The sequence below is a fragment of the Penicillium argentinense genome (genome assembly GCF_028826775.1).
Source record: "Penicillium argentinense strain IBT 30761 chromosome Unknown utg000003l_segment0_segment0, whole genome shotgun sequence".
In the NCBI taxonomy this organism is placed as follows: Eukaryota; Fungi; Ascomycota; class Eurotiomycetes; order Eurotiales; family Aspergillaceae; genus Penicillium; species Penicillium argentinense.
Window position 1 is genome coordinate 1029975 of NW_026622662.1, and position 17878 is coordinate 1047852.

General features: G+C 51.1%; 5 protein-coding genes across 5 annotated transcripts; 3 read left to right on the forward strand and 2 right to left on the reverse strand.

The window, feature by feature from the left end:
* Nucleotides 1-204: 204 nt before the first annotated feature.
* N7532_002511 (CCDC90 family protein) lies at nucleotides 205-1648 on the forward strand (the record flags this gene model as incomplete). Its single annotated transcript, XM_056615005.1, has 2 exons — nucleotides 205-1381; nucleotides 1455-1648. The coding sequence occupies 2 exons, from the start codon at nucleotides 205-207 to the stop codon at nucleotides 1646-1648; spliced, it is 1371 nt and encodes a 456-aa protein (XP_056477977.1).
* Nucleotides 1649-3634: 1986 nt separating this feature from the next.
* On the forward strand, nucleotides 3635-5421 carry N7532_002512 (conserved mitochondrial protein; the record flags this gene model as incomplete). Its single annotated transcript, XM_056615006.1, has 6 exons — nucleotides 3635-3793; nucleotides 3854-3997; nucleotides 4049-4134; nucleotides 4189-4649; nucleotides 4980-5020; nucleotides 5167-5421. 6 exons carry the CDS (start codon nucleotides 3635-3637, stop codon nucleotides 5419-5421), a joined length of 1146 nt encoding a protein of 381 aa, XP_056477978.1.
* A 674-nt stretch (nucleotides 5422-6095) lies between these two features.
* Nucleotides 6096-7972, reverse strand: N7532_002513 (uncharacterized protein; the record flags this gene model as incomplete). Its single annotated transcript, XM_056615007.1, has 4 exons — nucleotides 6096-6655; nucleotides 6708-7375; nucleotides 7442-7720; nucleotides 7779-7972. 4 exons carry the CDS (start codon nucleotides 7970-7972, stop codon nucleotides 6096-6098), a joined length of 1701 nt encoding a protein of 566 aa, XP_056477979.1.
* A 1921-nt stretch (nucleotides 7973-9893) lies between these two features.
* Nucleotides 9894-11063, forward strand: N7532_002514 (uncharacterized protein; the record flags this gene model as incomplete). The annotated part of the gene is made up of 1 exon (XM_056615008.1): nucleotides 9894-11063. The coding sequence occupies one exon, from the start codon at nucleotides 9894-9896 to the stop codon at nucleotides 11061-11063; it is 1170 nt and encodes a 389-aa protein (XP_056477980.1).
* Nucleotides 11064-11534: 471 nt separating this feature from the next.
* On the reverse strand, nucleotides 11535-17771 carry N7532_002515 (AP-1 complex accessory protein LAA1; the record flags this gene model as incomplete). Its single annotated transcript, XM_056615009.1, has 2 exons — nucleotides 11535-14912; nucleotides 14967-17771. The coding sequence occupies 2 exons, from the start codon at nucleotides 17769-17771 to the stop codon at nucleotides 11535-11537; spliced, it is 6183 nt and encodes a 2060-aa protein (XP_056477981.1).
* Nucleotides 17772-17878: the final 107 nt, after the last annotated feature.

Consider the following 17878-nt stretch of genomic DNA (forward strand, 5'->3'; position numbering starts at 1 on the left):
CAGTACTATGTTGGTCGCAATCACTGTTCTCGTCGCATTGGCCTGCAACAACTTGACCATTTTCATATACTTTGCGACAGCCAATCACAGGACCCGGGAATTAATTGTGCGGGCTGAGTCAGCAAATCCGTGGGGAACCAACGTCACTCGCACTTCGCCGTCGGGAAACGCTTTTGACACCTACACCTCCCAACCATGGCAACCATGGCGGCTCCGCGGCTCCCCTTCCTCTATCCGAGCCTCATGCGTGCCGTACGATCATGTCAGCCGAAAACATACCGCTCTCTCCACTCTCCGCATCTGCGCGCCTTCCACGCAACTCGCGGACGCCACCAACAGGCCTACCACCGGCGATACGGCCCGGCCGTTGAACCGAATATCCCCCCACCCTCGAAGCCGAAGGAACAATCTCCAGAACAATCGGAGGAGGAGATTGAGGCGGAGTCACCAGCAGAGGAGCAGCCCGAGCGGAGCACCTCGCCGTCAGAACAATCCCAGTCGCAGACAGAATCACAGTCCGAGTCCCCGTCGCTGGACTCGTCAAAGGAAGCACATGAGGCTGTGGAGGCTTCCGAAGCCTCGGCCATTAATTTCACGGAGCAAATTGCGGAATCGATCAAAACTCGGGCCTCGCTAGAACCGGAAATCCAGGATGAGGATGCAGCGGAGGCCGATAGCCCGGAAAACGCATCCTCGACGTCCTCGTCGTCGGCGAAAGATGTTGGGGAGGAGATGTCGCAAATGCCACCTTATGCAAGTCAGAGTGCCTTTGAAGAAGTGTACCATATGCCCTCCCCGTCAACTCACCTCACTCCGGCCGGGCCATCAACGTCATCTGGCGAGAGGCCTCCACACCTCAGCCCCGCGCCCTATGTACACCATTTCGACACATATTCGCTGGTACTGGATCTTCATAATAGCGGGTTCAGCAACGAACAGTCGGTCACGATTATGAAGGCTGTGCGGAGTATTCTGCAGAACAACCTCGATTATGCGAAGCAGAGCTTGACCTCCAAGTCCGATGAGGAAAATGAGTCATATCTGTTCAAGGCGGCTTGCTCTGAACTCCAGCAATCTCTGCAAACGGCCCGTAACTCTGAAATTCAGAGACAGCGTGCGTCGAGGGGCCAATTAGAGCACGAAATCGACATCTTGTCACAGCGCCTCAATCAAGAGTTGACCGGAATGAAAGATGACATCAAGGGGATGTTCAATGACCACAAAATGTCTACACGTGAACAGCAACGAACCATTGACACCTCGGTTCAAGAATTGAATTACAAGATTACCGTTTCGTTGAACAGCGACGGTAAGAGCGAGGCCGAAGGCCTTAGGTGGATCCTGACCCGGCGTGCTGCTTTAACCGTCGCCACCTGTGCTTGTAAGTCCCAATCCCTTCTCTCTGACTTTTTTTTTTTTTTTTTTTTTTTTTGATTTACTGACTCTCCGAGTAGTCATGATCATCGTTTTCCTCAAATATGCCTCCACCCGTAAGGTGCCCGAGCCGAAAGTGATCAAAGAGGTCGAAAAGCCCGTTCCTACCAAGGAAGTTACCAAAGAAACTCCGACCCGGGTCGTACATGAGTCCGGACATAAAAGCGAAACGCCGTACATCGCTGAAGCGCACCTCGTCGAATCCCTTGGCTGAAAACAGCTGCTTTCCGCGGCGAGTTCGTTCTTTATAGAAACAATTTTCATTTGTCAAAACCTGGTTCCAATAGACAGGGCACTGTACCATCACCGATAGATTCTGATACCCCAAAACATATACAATTATCTGTTATACACGCACAAAGCCAATGGAATGATTCCAAACAAACTGCTACATCGAGCGGCCTTCACTCAATTTTCCGAAACTCGCTCAGAGGACAAAGCCAGCGTCACTCTTCTACATCCGCAATAAGGCCCCCAACTCCATGTAGCACGGAAATGGAAATCAATGTCAGCTGACAGTGGGGCTGGGTGGGCTGAGGCGCTGCTCTTCTGCTGATACTGCATCGACAGACTCCGCTTATTTTTAACAAGAATGCCACCGCCGTGAGATCGAATCAAGGACCCCACAGACCTCAACTCCGGGGCACAGATAGGGATCAACTACGGCTCGATCAATATCAGTGAGCTACTCGCCGCTCTACAACAAAAGACCTCATGCTTATCAAGCGGTAGATCTCGACGAGAAGCTACCTGTCGTGAATTAGGCTGCATTCGTCTGAAGATCAACATGAAGGAATGTCTCCCAGGAACGCGAACCGACATAGTCCTTCAAATTCACGACTGGACAATTCTCCTCGCATGGAAGGTGTATCTTCTGGCTAAATTGCATGGCCGGGACAGGAAAATCGAGTATCTCACGAACAGTGGCATCAGAATTCGAAGATGGAGGCGAGCTTTTTCTTCAAAAGGGGTGAAGCAGATCGCGGCAGTGCTCTCAAGAATTTCCCGACAATCGCGAGACAGCTAGTATTTATAGTACGCCAACTGCTCCCTCCCATTCAGCAAGCATTCCAAGATGACCCGGGCATTGCGAACAAGACGATGCGTGAGCAATTAGATAAACTAATTCTTCAACGACTCTTGAATCTAAAGGTTATTTGCTCTCAGGGCTCCTACGGTGGTCCTCGTGATTGATGCACTGGATGAATATGAAGGCGACAACGATATAGGAAGGCTGTCCAGATCACCGACACAGCAACTGGCACTCTGAAGTGGAAGTTGTAGGCTAATTATTCACAACAAATCATGGTTGAAAAAGTTGATAGAATAGGGACAGTCTACTCAGTAGCCTTCTCACCTGACTGTCGGCTGCTGGCTTCTGGGGGTATATGCAGGGACATTCGCATCTGGGAGCTCGAAACGGGGAGACGACTTTGCACCCTTGAAGGCCATAAAAATCCCATTATATCACTGGCATTCTCGCCCAACGGCCGGCTACTGGCATCTGGTTCTCAAGATAATGCCCTCCGACTTTGAAACCCCCGCTACGGGCAGATTGCATCGGATCTTCGAAGGCCATTCCTTCTGGGTTCACCAAGTTGCTTTTTCGCCTGACACCAAAATACTTGCATCCAGCTCGTTTGATCAAACAATACGAATCTGGAACTTGGATATGGGAGCAGTAGAGCTGACGTTCGACGTTACTACACTGCCGAGAAACCTCCGATACAAGCCCGACGGAACGTATTTAATTACTGATCTGGGCACTCTTGATGTACGACTCGGATTTTAAGATACCACGTCTGATGATGCTTCTGGATATTCCAGTGTCTGAATTGGTCAATGGCCGTGGGTTGAGCTTAATGGTGAACGTGTACTGTGGCTTCCTCCTGATTCTTGGTCTGGTTGTTGTGCGGTGATGGGAGTTTACTTGCCTTGGGAGAGGCGTCGGGTCGAGTATCTTCAATATTTTGGTGGATAGCAGGCTCGAATATATATTTTCGACTTTTTTTATTTCTAAAACGTGAACTAAATCGTTTTTAAGCCAGGCTTTTCGCTCTCAACATCTAGAAACAGTATCCAGGTTTGTTTACCCCGCACGTCAAGCGGAACATACGTAAGAACCCAGTCTCAGCTGGCGGTCCTGCTTTTCCAACTATCCAAGAAAAATACTGCGGTCTCTATCTTGGATTTTACCAGCATGTCAAAGCTATCCCACAAACTGAAATCCGTCATCAATGCTCCCCACGCAAGACCAGGAACAGTTCCCGCCCCCTCGCGCATTTTAACTGTATACCAAGGAATCGCAAAGGAAGCCGAGGCTCAGAATATAGGGCTGAAACCGTGGTTTACGGCCGCAGTCAGTAATCGGTCTATCAAACCACTTGGCATGCATCGCTAATATCGCGGTTAAAAAAAGGCCGCTGCAACAATGACAATGAATTCCCCACAATCACTCTCCCAGCTCTTCGAGCAAGTTTCGAATTCAGAATCTCACGATGAGACTGTTCGTCTTGCAGAATTTGTCCGCGAAATCGGACTGAAATGCCTGGGGTTTAACGGCGTGGGTTATGCTCCCCGCGTATAATTCTCCGGCAAAGATTGACTTGATCAGATACCTCGGACGATCAATTGCTTGAGCGAATTCCGCACCGGGCTGCCACCAACTGTAGCTGAGATGCTAGCCACAAAGCCACGTCGGTATGTTTCCACCCGTCGTGAGAAAACCTCTCCAAAATACTGAGCCAAATCAAGATCTCTTGCGCCGCAGGACATAAACACCATCTCCACCCGCGGCTCAGCCCTCTGGAAATCCATCTACTTCCCCTTTGAATCAAAGCTCTTCCAAAAGCTGAGCCAAGCCCACCCAGACCTACCAGTGCACATCGTAGAAAGCGAGTACGGCAACCTCTTCTCTGATCCGCCCACACACCCGGGCGCTATGCCAGTGACCGTGGGAAGAGTTTTGACATCCATTCTGGGTGTAGCGTGTCTGCGAGCACAAACCGGCGTTGGACCACAGCTTTTATCTCACGTATTTGGTCTTCGGAAGGCTTTTGAGGACGGAAGTTTCCAAGATGACCTTGAAGAGGATATTCGGGGTGCTCGCTGGTTGGCTAGTGATGACGGGAGTGTCTGGCTTCTCCAAAGCGTGGATCACATTGTGGAGGCTCTGGGAAAGGGTGAGGGAAGTAATTTCGCGCCGGGTATCAGTAGTAAGATTTGAGTGTTCCTTGAAATATTTAAAAAGATGTATCAGAGGATATAACTATTGCAGGCCAACCTGATTCAAGGTGATTACGTAATATGAACTTTGCTTATCTTATCGCCCCAGAAATCCGAGCCATCAAGTGCGAAGGGAAACCTGAACCATTGCAACATTCCACGTTCAACATCTCTAATGTTCCGTCTACGCCAATTAGCACGGGCAATTCAGCCGTTTTCACCGCAAACAATAAATCAACGCCGGACATTCACGCAAACACCTATAACTAGCGCAAAACCACTTCCGCCACGTCTAAAGCTCAACGATGCTGATCTGACAGTCGCCTACCTAAAAGGCACTGGGCCTGGCGGGCAGAAGATCGTACGTGGTGTCATTTTCTATACTTAGTATATCTTGAGGCTGGAACAGAAACACTGACAACTTCTAAGAACAAAACCAACTCAGCCGTACAAATCATCCACAAGCCCTCAGGGATAGTGATAAAATGCCAAGCGACACGTTCACAGTCGCAGAATGAGAAGATTGCGCGCCAGCTTTTGGCGGATCGAGTTGAGGCTCATGAGAAGGGAGATCAGAGTCGGGTTGCGTTGAAGGCTGAGGCGGCAAGGAAGAAGAAGGCTAGTAAGGTTAAGAAGGCGAAGAGGAAGTATCGGGGGTTGGAGAGGGCAAGTGGGGAGGATGGGGGTTTGCATGATGATGGAGAAGGAGAGGCGGGGAGTTCTGAGGAAAGTAGTGAGGGGAAGGGTGAAAAGGGGGAGTAACGACACTAGAATTTTTGATGTTTCATGTGGTTTTGGCTGTACATTAGCATCTTCCCGACTTAGAAGAGGGGCCTTTCTGTATATATTATGTGGCTGGGCTACGGCATCGGAGCAATGGTTGAATTGAATGTCTACTAAGTTTATGGACCAAGAGCGAGACTTGCGTTGGTTATTGTATGTTATATTCTGGACTTCACATTCTTGTCTCTACTATAATGAATTAGTCTTCGGAGTTTGAATTTTCCGGGTCAAAGGCGCTGGGCACTGTAATAGTAGGCAGGGCAATTGTTTCAATAACGAACGCAAGAGCTCCTATTATGAATTTGTAGAAACTCTGCGACGTATCCGGACGTCGTCTTCAACCTCCGGCAGGTTGATATTGGAAATATCATGTCGGTCTGCTGCGACTGCTGTTCGTAGACGAGTGCATCATGGACTGACACCTTTCCATGGGTGCCAGAATGGGGATTCAAGCAGATGTCCTTGACACTTCTATGACCCAGTGGTTGGCCGGGTCGCTGGGTTGGGTAGCAAGTATCTGTTTGCTTGTCTGTCGAATGGCAAAATTGATAAGGACCTTGTCAAAGCCCATCACGGTTGATACAATCACGGTTCCGATGTGCGTAAAAAATCGCTAGATCATAAAGCGTATTCGCGGGATCTCCCTAGATTCGTCACGAATTAGGACTCTGCGGAAAGAAATTCAGATCAGTGAGTAAATCCCAATTTCCAGCCGCAGAAGCCCCCAATCCCAGAAACTCGGGGAAATAGTAGTTCGTGAAATTATCCTCCGGAAAATCCTCTGTGGGGATAGTGGCAGGCAATGTCTCTACACGGGGCCGAAGCTTCTGGTGAACCTTTGCAATGATGTTTCCCAGTGTATGTCCTGCATGACAGGGAAGACCGATCGAGTGCAGCCACTGAACCAGATTGATAATCAAAGCATCCAGTTCAGCTACATTGTATTTAAAACTCAGTTGTTCTTCGTAGCTGTGCAGCAGGCGACAGATGATGATTGCGGCAAATGTGATCATGTGGTAGATGTGGTCGCTTAAATGGCGGGTGTGTTCATCAACTGTATCCATGGGTAGGTGCAAAATGGCAGTTGAGTGGCGGATCATCTCGGAGACAAGTAATTCGCGGGCTCGGGCGGATTTTGATTTCAGGGCGTGCTCGTACAAGATTAGGTTTGAGAAGTGAAAGCCCATCGAGAGAAATTGAGATCTTGGTTGTTCTGAGAACGGTATCAGCATCGGGAAGCGGAGGGAGAACCAGTGACCACATACCAAGAAGGAATTCCCATTCTCTTCTCCACGTCTGCAGATCTGCCACCGATTTCAGAAGGTCTACCGGTGCCTCAATAAGATGTTGGTATAGAGTCCAATATAAATGGATCTCAGCAACCATGCGGACTTCAAAATTAATCGCATAATCAGACTCCAGGATTACTCGGGTACGTTCAATCTGCCAAGTCTGCAACATTGATCGGCGGCTAGTGCCGACACAGTAGTGTAAATGAGCCAGACATAAGTGGTTCCACAAGCAACAGAGATCCGCTGTATGTTCATCCATCCGGGTCGGTGGCTGAGATCGAGCAGTAACCTCCGCAAATAACGGACTGGACAGGGAATGCTGGAGGGCAAATCCACTGAGAAGCCACGTATCGATACTCAAGGGCACCTGTCCCACGGTGGTCGACCACATGCACAAAATCAATGCGGCCTGAAAGAACTCAATAGATTGAGGTGCCACCAAAAGGGTGCTCGAAACCAGCGAGCGAGCGCACTCGTAGAGCTTTGGCGCGAGGCTCGCGGCAAGTTCTTCGGAAGTATGCCGCACGGCGATTAGACAACAAGCGCAAAAAAGCAATGGCGATTGCCTCACGCGGGGTAGAATTAGCGCAGGATCCGACTCGGGGTCGAAAATGATCCAGCGGCCGTAGCATCCAAGAAAACTGTAAGGGCGAGTTAGGTTCAGAATTTCTTGGGCATTCCAGGGCTCCCCGAGAGGTATGTCATACATCTTGATGAGAGTAAAAGCTAGATCGGGCGTGATCAGATCATCAAGCACCGAGCCCATGGATTTGGTATCAGGGGATGGCTTCGCCTCCGAATCGGTGGCCAGATCACGAATGACCATGATCGGAGCCGCGGAAGGTTCCGTGTCCTGGTAGGTCGACTCCCCGGCTTCCGAGGTCGTTAGTGTGCTTGCTGGCCGGCTTGGCTCATTTTCGACGTTGGAAGGACCCTCCCCCAGCCGATCAAGCAAGGTTGCCACCGTCCTTTCCAGGCGCTCCAGTCTAATCGCGGCATTTAGTTTGCCGTCTTTCAAATAGCGGGATTAGAAATCGGTCATACCGTGCATCGGTTCCAGAAGAAGAGGAAGCCACTGGCTCTCCATCGTGTCCGTCAATCTCGACCAGCGAGCATTTCTGGCGAAGGCGTTCGCATCTCAGGCACGCCTTGCCAGGGATACCGGGTTCATAGCAGCGAGTCTTTTGCTTTCTGCATGAGGCACACGCTCGAGAGGCGCGCCCACGATCTGGCGGCATCGCGGACCCAGCAAGGAAGCCCCGAAGGTACTGTTAACGGACAGACATGGTATGTAGCGAATCCGTGAGAACGATGGTTGGGGGGTGGGAGAAGAGGGAGAGGCCGAGTATACCTGCTTAACTCAGCGACCGGTGTGGCGGCCCGGCTTTTCAGGCCAACACGCTGCTTCAGCCTGAGTCACCATCGAAGATCCATCGCTACACTGAATTGATTCACTTGAAACCCAGTCATTCATAGATAAATGTTACTTATAGCACTGTTTTCACTGTTGGTTGGATGTTGTTCAACCCGAATTTGCTGGACTAGTTGCAACAACCCTGTAGTAGTATGTATAGTTACCTCTGGTATGGGTGGGTAAGGCACAATAGCCAAATATACCGAGAAGAATCGCAATTGTCCAATATTGATGAAAGGAGGAATTGCGTAAATTCATCAGATTGTAATATACCCCAAAAATTCGCTTGTGAAGGAGGCCATGATGTTTTCAGAAACGGAAGTGCATTGTAAGTAATATGAGTCCGACATCTTTCAGCTTGCCAAAGGCTGAATTAAGCGTCCCCTACCTTCCTAGCAACTCCCATTTATTGTGATGTTGAACTTGGTGCCCTTTGATCGGTGCTTGGTGCGTTCTTTCCTTCCTTTTTCGGTTGTCAAGTGAGTCAGCCTTGCAGATTCCATTCCCGCCTCTTCTATGTTTGCTTCGAACACGATCTCTCTCTCCAACCTTTCTTCCACCACCCCTCTTCACCACCTGTCTACCCATCTCTCGGCCATCTTCTTCCGCATCCCACCCCACACAACTCATACCCCACTACCCATCTCGGAGCAACTCGGCCAGCCTCCCATTTGCCATCAACGTGTTTTGCCCCGCCGCCCATCTGCCACGGGCTCCGAGCACCTCGTGGCCGCCGGGTAGACCCGCCGCGATGGACCCTTTCGTGAAGCTTCCCTAATTCGTCCTCAAGGAGGTTCTCAGCCAACTACCAGACCTACCCACTCTGCATCGGCTGTACCTGGCTTCACCGGCCATAGCTGAAATTTCCTTGAACAAATTTCACGGAATGTCCCCGCTGAGTGTTGGCCCCATTATTATTATCGACTCCTTCATGTAGAGAACCCTATATTTACGTTGTGTATTGCAATTGTGTATCTCAAGGTACGTAGGAGTACAGCCAGTCTTACGGGCTGCCGTCGACCCTGACATAGCCGTCAAGGGGACTCTTGTTGCCATGAAAAACAAAATATCGCAACTGATTGTCATACCAGAAAATGGGCTGCAGGATAATCGGTTGATTGCCTGCTATGGGGTGGACTCGCTTATCTCCGTAGAATTCGGGAATTGGATTGTCACGCAGTTGGGTGCTCATGTGCAGATGATGGAGATCATGAGATCGATGACGATGGTGCAGATTGCGGAGATGCTCGCTCGACGATCAAGGTTCGTCAAAGCGAGTGAATTTTGAAGAGGGTAAAGGTTCAAAGTAAGAGTCTGGTCCAAATCTGGCTTGGGTATTTCACACAACACGTTCACTTTATAGTGAGGCTTCGGCTCGAGAAGAGCTTGTATGGTTGAACCTTTCGGCTTTCCACACTTTTGGAATTCAGATATTTTTAATTCATAGATGAACTGTACTCTTTCTACTCGTTACGTTACAAAAAGCCTCTAGGGACTGCTCTCAGGATCCAGAATAAACACTAGTGAAGGGAAATGGAAATAATCAAAGGGCTGCCTAAGGCCGGCACTCAAACCGCTGCGCCTTCCATTTTGATGTCGCGCCGCGCCCGCTGCCTATTCTTCGTCTCTCGCTTTCTCTCCACTCCTCTCTCGCTCTCTCGCTTTCTCTCTTTCTCTCTTCATCTCTCTTTCTCTCTTCATCTCTCTCCAAATCCCCTACACGCGTACACTTTCACCCCGCCATCATGGATCCCTTCTTAAAGCTTCCGTGGTTCGCCCTCAAGGCGATCCTCATCGAACTACCAGACCTGCCCACCCTGCATCGGCTGTACCAGGCGTCACCGACCATAGCTGATTTCTTGAACAACTTCGACGGAATGTTTTCGGAGGTCGTGGAAGGCATCCTCACTAACCAGCCGACTTGCTACAGTCCCTCGATGCAATTCTCCTTCCGCTGCTGTGTTTACCTGTGGTGGCGTGCCGAGGGACCGCACAATGACAATCCCCTGCCGGAAGCGTTTGGCCTCTTCATGGAAGATCTGACGTTCCATCTTCCAAGGTTTATCACTGAACAGATCCTGGTCGGTAATCTGCGAATCATCCCTGAGATCAACGAGACTTTTCGTGAATCCTGCGGACGACGCCCTCTTCCCAGATCGGCTCCGGCAACATACCTCGTTCGACTCCTGGAATTATCCAGCTACGTCCGCATGAGAACACACAAGTGCTTTCACAACATGCTTATCCGTTGCATGAGTGTTACACCCCAGGAATGCCTCGAAAGGATTGGGCCACTGTGGCCCGGATTCAGCCCTCCCATGCCAATCGACATCGGCCCACCGTCCTGGATCGAGGAGCAACGCATCATGGTTGCTACAGTGGCATACCAGATCTTCTTTGAACTCAAGGAGGCCGTCGCTAGAGGTACGTTCACAGTAGGTCCCAGCGAGTTCCACAAAAGATGTCTCAACGAGAACAGGGTTCGAGATTTTTGGGCCAAGCCTATTGACCCTCCCCCCGGCAGCATGCTACGTTTCCTCATGCTCCACGCACGCGATTCCATAATCGCCGTCGTGGACTGGGCCCATACCTTCTTCGAACTCGAGGAACCCGGAACGAGTGTCTCGTCAAGCTGGGCTTCATATTGCTGCCCAGAGACGCGCGTTGCTCCCAGACTGCAGTACATGGGCCTTCAGTCCCTCAATTGGAATCCAGGTAGCATCGGAACTGTACTGTGCTCGTCACACCACGACTTGTACAGAGAGGTAGGTTTCCCGTTCTGGTCTAACCAAAGATTGCTTGCTATGGGATTCGAAGTTATTCTCAACAGGCCGCACAATGTGCCGTTGCTTGGGGTTCCGCTTTGGCAGAACTGGGCTGCCATGGCCCTAGGTATTGATGACGATGGGTTCTGAAAAGGTGAGCTCTGCCATATTTCTGCAGTTTAGGCTAACAACGAAGTGAAATTATGGGATAGAGGGACATTGCAAATGTTCATGACCTGTTTCCTGGCGTGATTTGACTGCATGGCAGGGATCCACCAGCTAGATATTCGAATAGCCGAATACCAGAAAAATACCCATGACATTTTCAGATGGCTGGGATTTTACCTGTTTTTTTCTCTTTTCTTTCTCCATTTTCGTAACTGGCATGAAATCTTCTAAAGGCGTTCTACTACTCTGAACACTACGTCTCATCGTAGACTATGTAATATACTCCGCGATTAATTTGAAACAAGTTCTCGATAAGCGTCATCACCGAGAGTCTATACATCAGTTGCACACTATGCATCACATCATATCAAGTCATCAGTGCGAAAACACATGAAATCCTCAATCCCAAACCAACGAAACCAGGGTCAAGAGGTACTTTCCACCAAAGCTAGACTAAAAGTCCATCCGCAGAGCAATACTAGGCGCAGCGTGTTGAGTATTCTCCGCAGACTCATCCGACTTAGCCGAAGCCCCAATACCGGCACTCCTCAGAACCTCTTCGAGAAGCGACTTCTGCTCGGGGTTCATATTCGCCACCAAAGTCTTGAAAACAAGCTGGTCGGCCTTGGCCAGTTCCAGCAAGAGGGCCGCAGACTCCTTGTGCACCGCCTGGCCTTCGCGTTTAGCGCGGACAAGCAAAGCGGACATCACGAGCGAGAGCGCGGTGGGGAGTTCCGCCGGCGAGAAGGAGGCATTGGCGACGCAGCCGACGAGGGTGCGGGCGATGACGGCGCGGGAGTTCTCCGGGTCGCTGGGAATATCGCCGGAGTTTGTGGGACAGCCGATGAGGAAGGCGATCAGCCGAGGGAGGAGGTAGCGGGAGATCACGTCGTCGGTTGTGTAGCGGGGGTTGGGCTTTAGGAGGATCGAGCGGAGACAGCTTGCGGCAACGGTCGCGAGGCCGACGTCTTGGAGGCAGTCCAGGAGTTCGTTGAGGACTCGGTTGATTACTGGGTCCTGGGGAGGGAGGACGTGGCCGCCTGCTGTCAGGAGGAAGGTGATGGCCAAGAGGGTATTCTTGGCACACGGGATTGAGGTCTCAGATTCTCGACGCTGGGCGATAGTGAGGATGGTCAGGAATCGGGTTAAGCAGCCGCGGACCTGGAAGGCGATCACGTCGTGGTCCTCGGGAACCTCGGAGGAGTGGGTGATGCTGTGGACAAATTGCCGGAAGATGGGCAGGGCCTGGGGTACAACTTGAGCTTGGCAGATTCCTGTGGCCAGGATTGTGGTGAAGATGTGCAGGATGCAAGCGTGGAGATCGTTGCGGATGATCGATGGGAAGACCGATGCAACGTCCACCAGAGATTTCAGGGCCAGGCGAATAAGTGTCAGGGAGTCGTCCGAGGATACATTGAATCGAGCCAAGGGAGTCGACTCGCGAAGGTTGGGGAGCATTCCAGCGAGGACGAGGATGATGCTTCTTGTCAGCTCAAAGAGCTGCTCGATGTCATCCGACAAATGATCACTGCGCTCCTGGTCACTCTTGGCTGCGGGATGGTCCAGGGATAGGTTCTGTGCGATCTCAACAATGACGGTCTGGATTGGAGTGCTCTCGGTCAGAACAAGACGGTCAAAGGTATCCATAGTCTCCGAGAAAATGGCATCCTGGTAGATAGCGTTGCCAGAAATGATAGGGCGCAAGATTCTCTTGAGGGCTTGCAGGATGGCCAAACGCTGCGAGGCTAAAGTTGCTTGATCAACCAGAGATTCAAAAGCAAGACCAAACAGCACAAAGAAGAAGGCCACAGGCTCTTCGCGGTAGTTGATATCATCACCCTTGCCCTTGGACTCAGCCAAAGATGAGGCTTCATCCTTCTTTTCGCTTTCGTTCTCCTTTTCAGCATCACTAGGCTCTTCAGGCTGCTGAAGCTTGCCGTCCAGGGCATCGAAAACGAAGTCAATGTCCTTCTCAACCAAACCAGCAATTGCGTCAACAAGATTGAGCCACGAATCTTGGTAAAATTTCAACAAAGTCTCGCGATTCAATGCAGCATAGACTTCGTCCAGATCATTGCTCTGCGTGCTTGTCCCCAGAGCACCGGAGATATCCGGCTCAAAGCGCAAGCGGGCATACTCCTGAAGAGACGAGAGCCACAACGGCGTGAGCTTGGCGAGATAAGGCTGAACAACCTGGTTAAGATACTCATGTTCAATGCTTGCAATCTGTAAACGGGCCCACGCCGAGAACAGTGCCAGCTTCACCATAACCCGGGCATTGGAGTTCAAGCCCTTGAGGTCGCCAATCTCAGTGGTATCGGGGTTCTTGGCAAAGTTCTCAAGACCAAGAACGAGTAACTTGAGAATCCTACCCATGCGCTCCACATTCGTCACAATACCAGTAGCAATGAAAGTGGCCGACACGTTAATCGCTTCAGTAGCAAGTTCTGCAGACGAATCCGCAGCAAAAGCAGGAGTGAGAGCAGATCCAATCTGAGCTTGATATTGCTCCAACAAGGAAGCCTCTGCGAAGTCCGGGTCTGGAGCCTTGCCAAACATGGTCAAAACTTGATCAATGATCTTCAAACCCCAGACACGCAGTTCGATGACATTGGCTGTTGATGCCGAGAAGGCCATTCGGACAATGTCTCCAACCTTGGACTGGAGCGCCACCTCTGCAGGAATAGCATGGTCAGGCAGAATTGCTTCTTGCACAGTTGCGAGCAGTTCAGAGAGACAGCTCATGGCGAAATTACGTGTTTGCCACTTGAGCAATTCCTGACCTGCCACTCCATTCGCAGACTCGGCGGGTGTATCACCCGCAACAGCAGAGGCGAAGCCGGCGACTTCATCGTCAGGCATATCTGCTGCGGCAGTCTGGACTGCCGTCGTCGGTAGAGGCTCGACCTTGTTTCGGGTTTTTGTCATGATGTTCTGGCAGCGCTGAATCCACAATTCGGTCTCGGTGAGGGCAGTCTGTTGCAGCCACTCTTGAATCATTTTCTTCAAGGGTCGGCTGTCGGGCGCATCATCGAAAGCAAGCCAGATATCATCTTCGAGAGTTTCGCTGGCTGTTCGCACCACAGAAGTGGCGTCTCGCTTCATCAGATTACTGAGTCCACGGACGGCCACATCACGCATGAAGACATCTTTGGCGCGAAGCTCTGTCTGCAGGCGCTTCACGTATCCAGGGAAATCGACAAAGCTGGAGGCGTAGAGAGAGAAATGGTCGAGACACTTGGAGCTTTCCGTGACTAGGGCGGGATTTTCCTCCAACTGGAATTGGCGAAGCAGTGTCAGAATGAGGTTTCTAGTCTTTGCAACATCCTGCAGGTCCGGTCCCAAGACATTGATCAGCGAATCAACGCATCGACTGATGACCACGGGCGTCAAAAAGGACATCTCAATGTTGGAAGTTGCCAGCGTGGCAGACTCTTCGTTGTGAGTGTCGGCATTGTAAAGCTGCGCAAGCATGCCCAGAGAGCTAGAGGCATACGGCGAGAATGTCAATCCAGCAGAATTGGCCACTCGCTCCAATCCGCCAAGAGACGAGAAATGCACGACGGGGTGAGGGTCGTTGCAAAGAGACATCAGCACGCCCACAATGGTCTTGAGATGCAGACCAGCAGCCATACCACCAATCTGGGAGTGAATGCAGCCCAGAGCAGCAGCACAGCCCGCCCGCGCATGCGGATCCCTGTTGGCGACAATAGTATCGACAAGCCAATTGACCTGGGTGTTGGTGCAAGCATTACCAGCACTGTCACAGAGACGACCAAGTGCCTCCACACCAATGGTGCGGACAATAGGGTCGACATCAATGACAAATTTCTATATCTGATTAGCATCTATTCAATTCGGCAGACAATAGATTTGAGGACGTACCTGGATAAGCTCTTGCAATGGTTTATCAGTGGAAGAGTTCAGTTTTCCAGCAACAAAATCAGTCTCCTTGACCGAAACTTTCAACGCGTGCAGTAGGGCCACGGAGATATTGACACCAAGTGCAGCCTTCCTTCCGAGATTCCTTTGAAGACTCTGAGAAGTCATGAACGTGGCAATCTGTTCCACACTGCTTTCTTGGATCTTAGGCGAGTGCAAAGCAATAGCAACAGAGAAAAGGTCAATTGCAGAGTTCACAACTCCAGTAGTCGGCGGGTCCACCGAGAATGACTCCCCAGCTCGCGAACTGTACAAGAGGACCGAGTCATGCTCACTAGCTTCGCAGATGGGGAAGGTCAACGCATTGTCAACAGCCTGATCTGCGGAGTTGATGGCAGACCAAGCAGGAGCATTTTCATTGCCATTGGAACCGGTCAGGGCAGCGTGAATGTATTCGCGAGCAAGTCCAGTAACTCCAAAGCCATAATTATCGCAAAGGTCCCACAAGCCATCAAATTGGCCGGTGGAGCCCGCGATCGAGCTTTCCAGGGGCCGGTACTGCGCATCAGGGTCCGCGAAGGAGGAGATAGCCAAGCTGAGCAGTGTAGAATGATTTATGATGTCACCGTGGCTGGGGTGGTGGACATGCACCAGCTTCGAGAAGCATTGAAGAACCCGGCGGCGCACCAGAGTGGTGTAGTCAGCCAGTTGAAGCGAGGGATGAAGGCGATGAGCAATATCTTCCATCGACTTCGGGCGTGGCAAATCATCCAAAAACTCAACCGTGTTCTGTAGCATGGCCGCTATCCGCTTAGCACCATCGGCGGTAATGAGTTTGCTGTTAAACTGCATGAAGACAAGCAAGGAACTCAGGGCACATTCGCGCACATGAGCCAAGAAGCTTGTCTCAAGTGTGCTGGGCTTAGCCGAGTTCTCTTTGCTCAGATGTTTTGGCAGGGCGTTCTTCCAAAGGAGCATCAATTGCGAGAGATGGATCTTGACAAAGCTTGGACCCAAAGGCATAAGTCCTCCAATTAAGATCCAGGCCACTTGGATCTGAGTGCTTGCGACTCGCAGCTCGGATGTACTGCTGGTCTTCAGTAGATCGGTCGCCTGTGTGAAGATTCGAGCAAAGACGTCAACTGCACCATACAGAGGCTGCAGTCGAGACGTGCTGAGCATGGCGGAGAGTCCATTTGCGTAGCCAACGCAACGGCGGGGAGACTGCCGCGGTGTGGCAAGCTGTCCAATCTCTCTGTTCAGACTGTTCATGCAAATTGTAACGCAGGACAGAAGTTGATGGGGGCATGCAAGTACGAAACTGCGCAAGCAGTGCGCCGTGTGGACCTGGACGGTATAGCTCGGGTGTGGAAGCACCTGAAGCAAAGCATCACGGCAGCTATCGGCATGAACACCAAAGGCGGAGCCAACCGATGCAATTAGAGAGGACAAGGCGCTAACGGTGCTTGTCAATGTATACTTGCTCGGCTCGCGACGCTCTTGAATGACCTGGGGGTAGTCTTTGAGAATATCATTAATGAGCCACTTGGCAGCATTAAGTTGACTGTTCTCTCGGAGAAGTTCCCGGCCAATCGTATCCTCGAGAATAACCTTGACAAACTTGCGAGTCATCAGCAGGCGGAACCGGTTATATGTAATCGTCGGGTGGTTTAGAAGATCGAACAGGAGGTTAGAGGCAATTTGCCCATATCGCTCTTCGACAATCTTATCCCCCAGATTCCGCAAAACGTATTTATAGCATATACAGATACCGGCGCGCGTGCGATTTGAAGTCGTACTTTTCAAATATTGAGATGAGAGCTGGCGCAGAAGATCTGGGAGAAGGAAGAACAAGCGCGAGTCCTTCTTCGGGGCATTCGCCACAGAGGACTCGGACATTTCCTCCTCTTCTTCCTCTCCCGGCCGAGCGGTAGGTTTCTTAGACATGCGCTTCGACTTCTTCGACTTCGGTTTTGGCGGAGCCGAAATATGCGCTTCGCTAGCGTGCAGCTTGACAAGAGCCCGGCCAAGACATGCGGCTGCCGCATGTCTGACCGGGGCAATTGGGCTGTCGATGACCTTCCACATAATAGTTTTGAGGATTTCGAAATCAGTCGCATTGTCAAAAAACGGTGTCGTATTTATCAATTGTTCCATGCACCGGCAAGCATGAACCTGCACGAAAGTCGACTTATCGCTCGTTGCGGCATTGCGCGCCTGTTTCCAAATATCGCGGGCAGTCTGTTCGTCGATCGGGACGCCAATTCCAACAACAATCTTGCGCAGCACAGAATATATTACTCCCCGCAGACCGGTATGATTGCTCGCCGACTTGAGCAGCTTAAGCATACTCGCGGTGGCGACATTACATTGCATGAAGGCGCTCTCGCCCGCCGTCGCAAAGACCTCGCCGAGACAATGCGCGGCAGCGAACTTGGTCTTTAGCTCCGCCTCGCTCTTGCCCGCATTCAGTATGCCAATCAGGTCGGTAATGGTCTCGAAGAGGATCCCGCGATCGCCTTTCGTCAAGATCGCACCGAAGCATCGTCCCAAGTTATTGCGGAGGACTCGCGTGAGGGTTGGGGAGGAGAGGGACAAGATCTTGAACAATTCCGGCTTGAGGGCTTTTTGTTGTGCCGAAACCTGTGCCGCATCGAGACCGGAAATATATTGCACTAGATCAGACGTGAAGGTGAGCAGGTAGAGGTCCTGCTGTTCGGAGGGGAGCGCATGAAGCTTGGGAATATCCAGCTCCGGCACCGCATTTTCAGGGATTGAGGATATCGGGGCGGATTCGGAGGTAGACATTGGGCACGGGATGTGATGATCGTTCAATCCCCATCAAAAGTGCCTCGCGGTAAAGAGGGGGGGGGGAGGTTGAAGTAAACCGCGTCATCTCCTTATCGAGTTGGCCT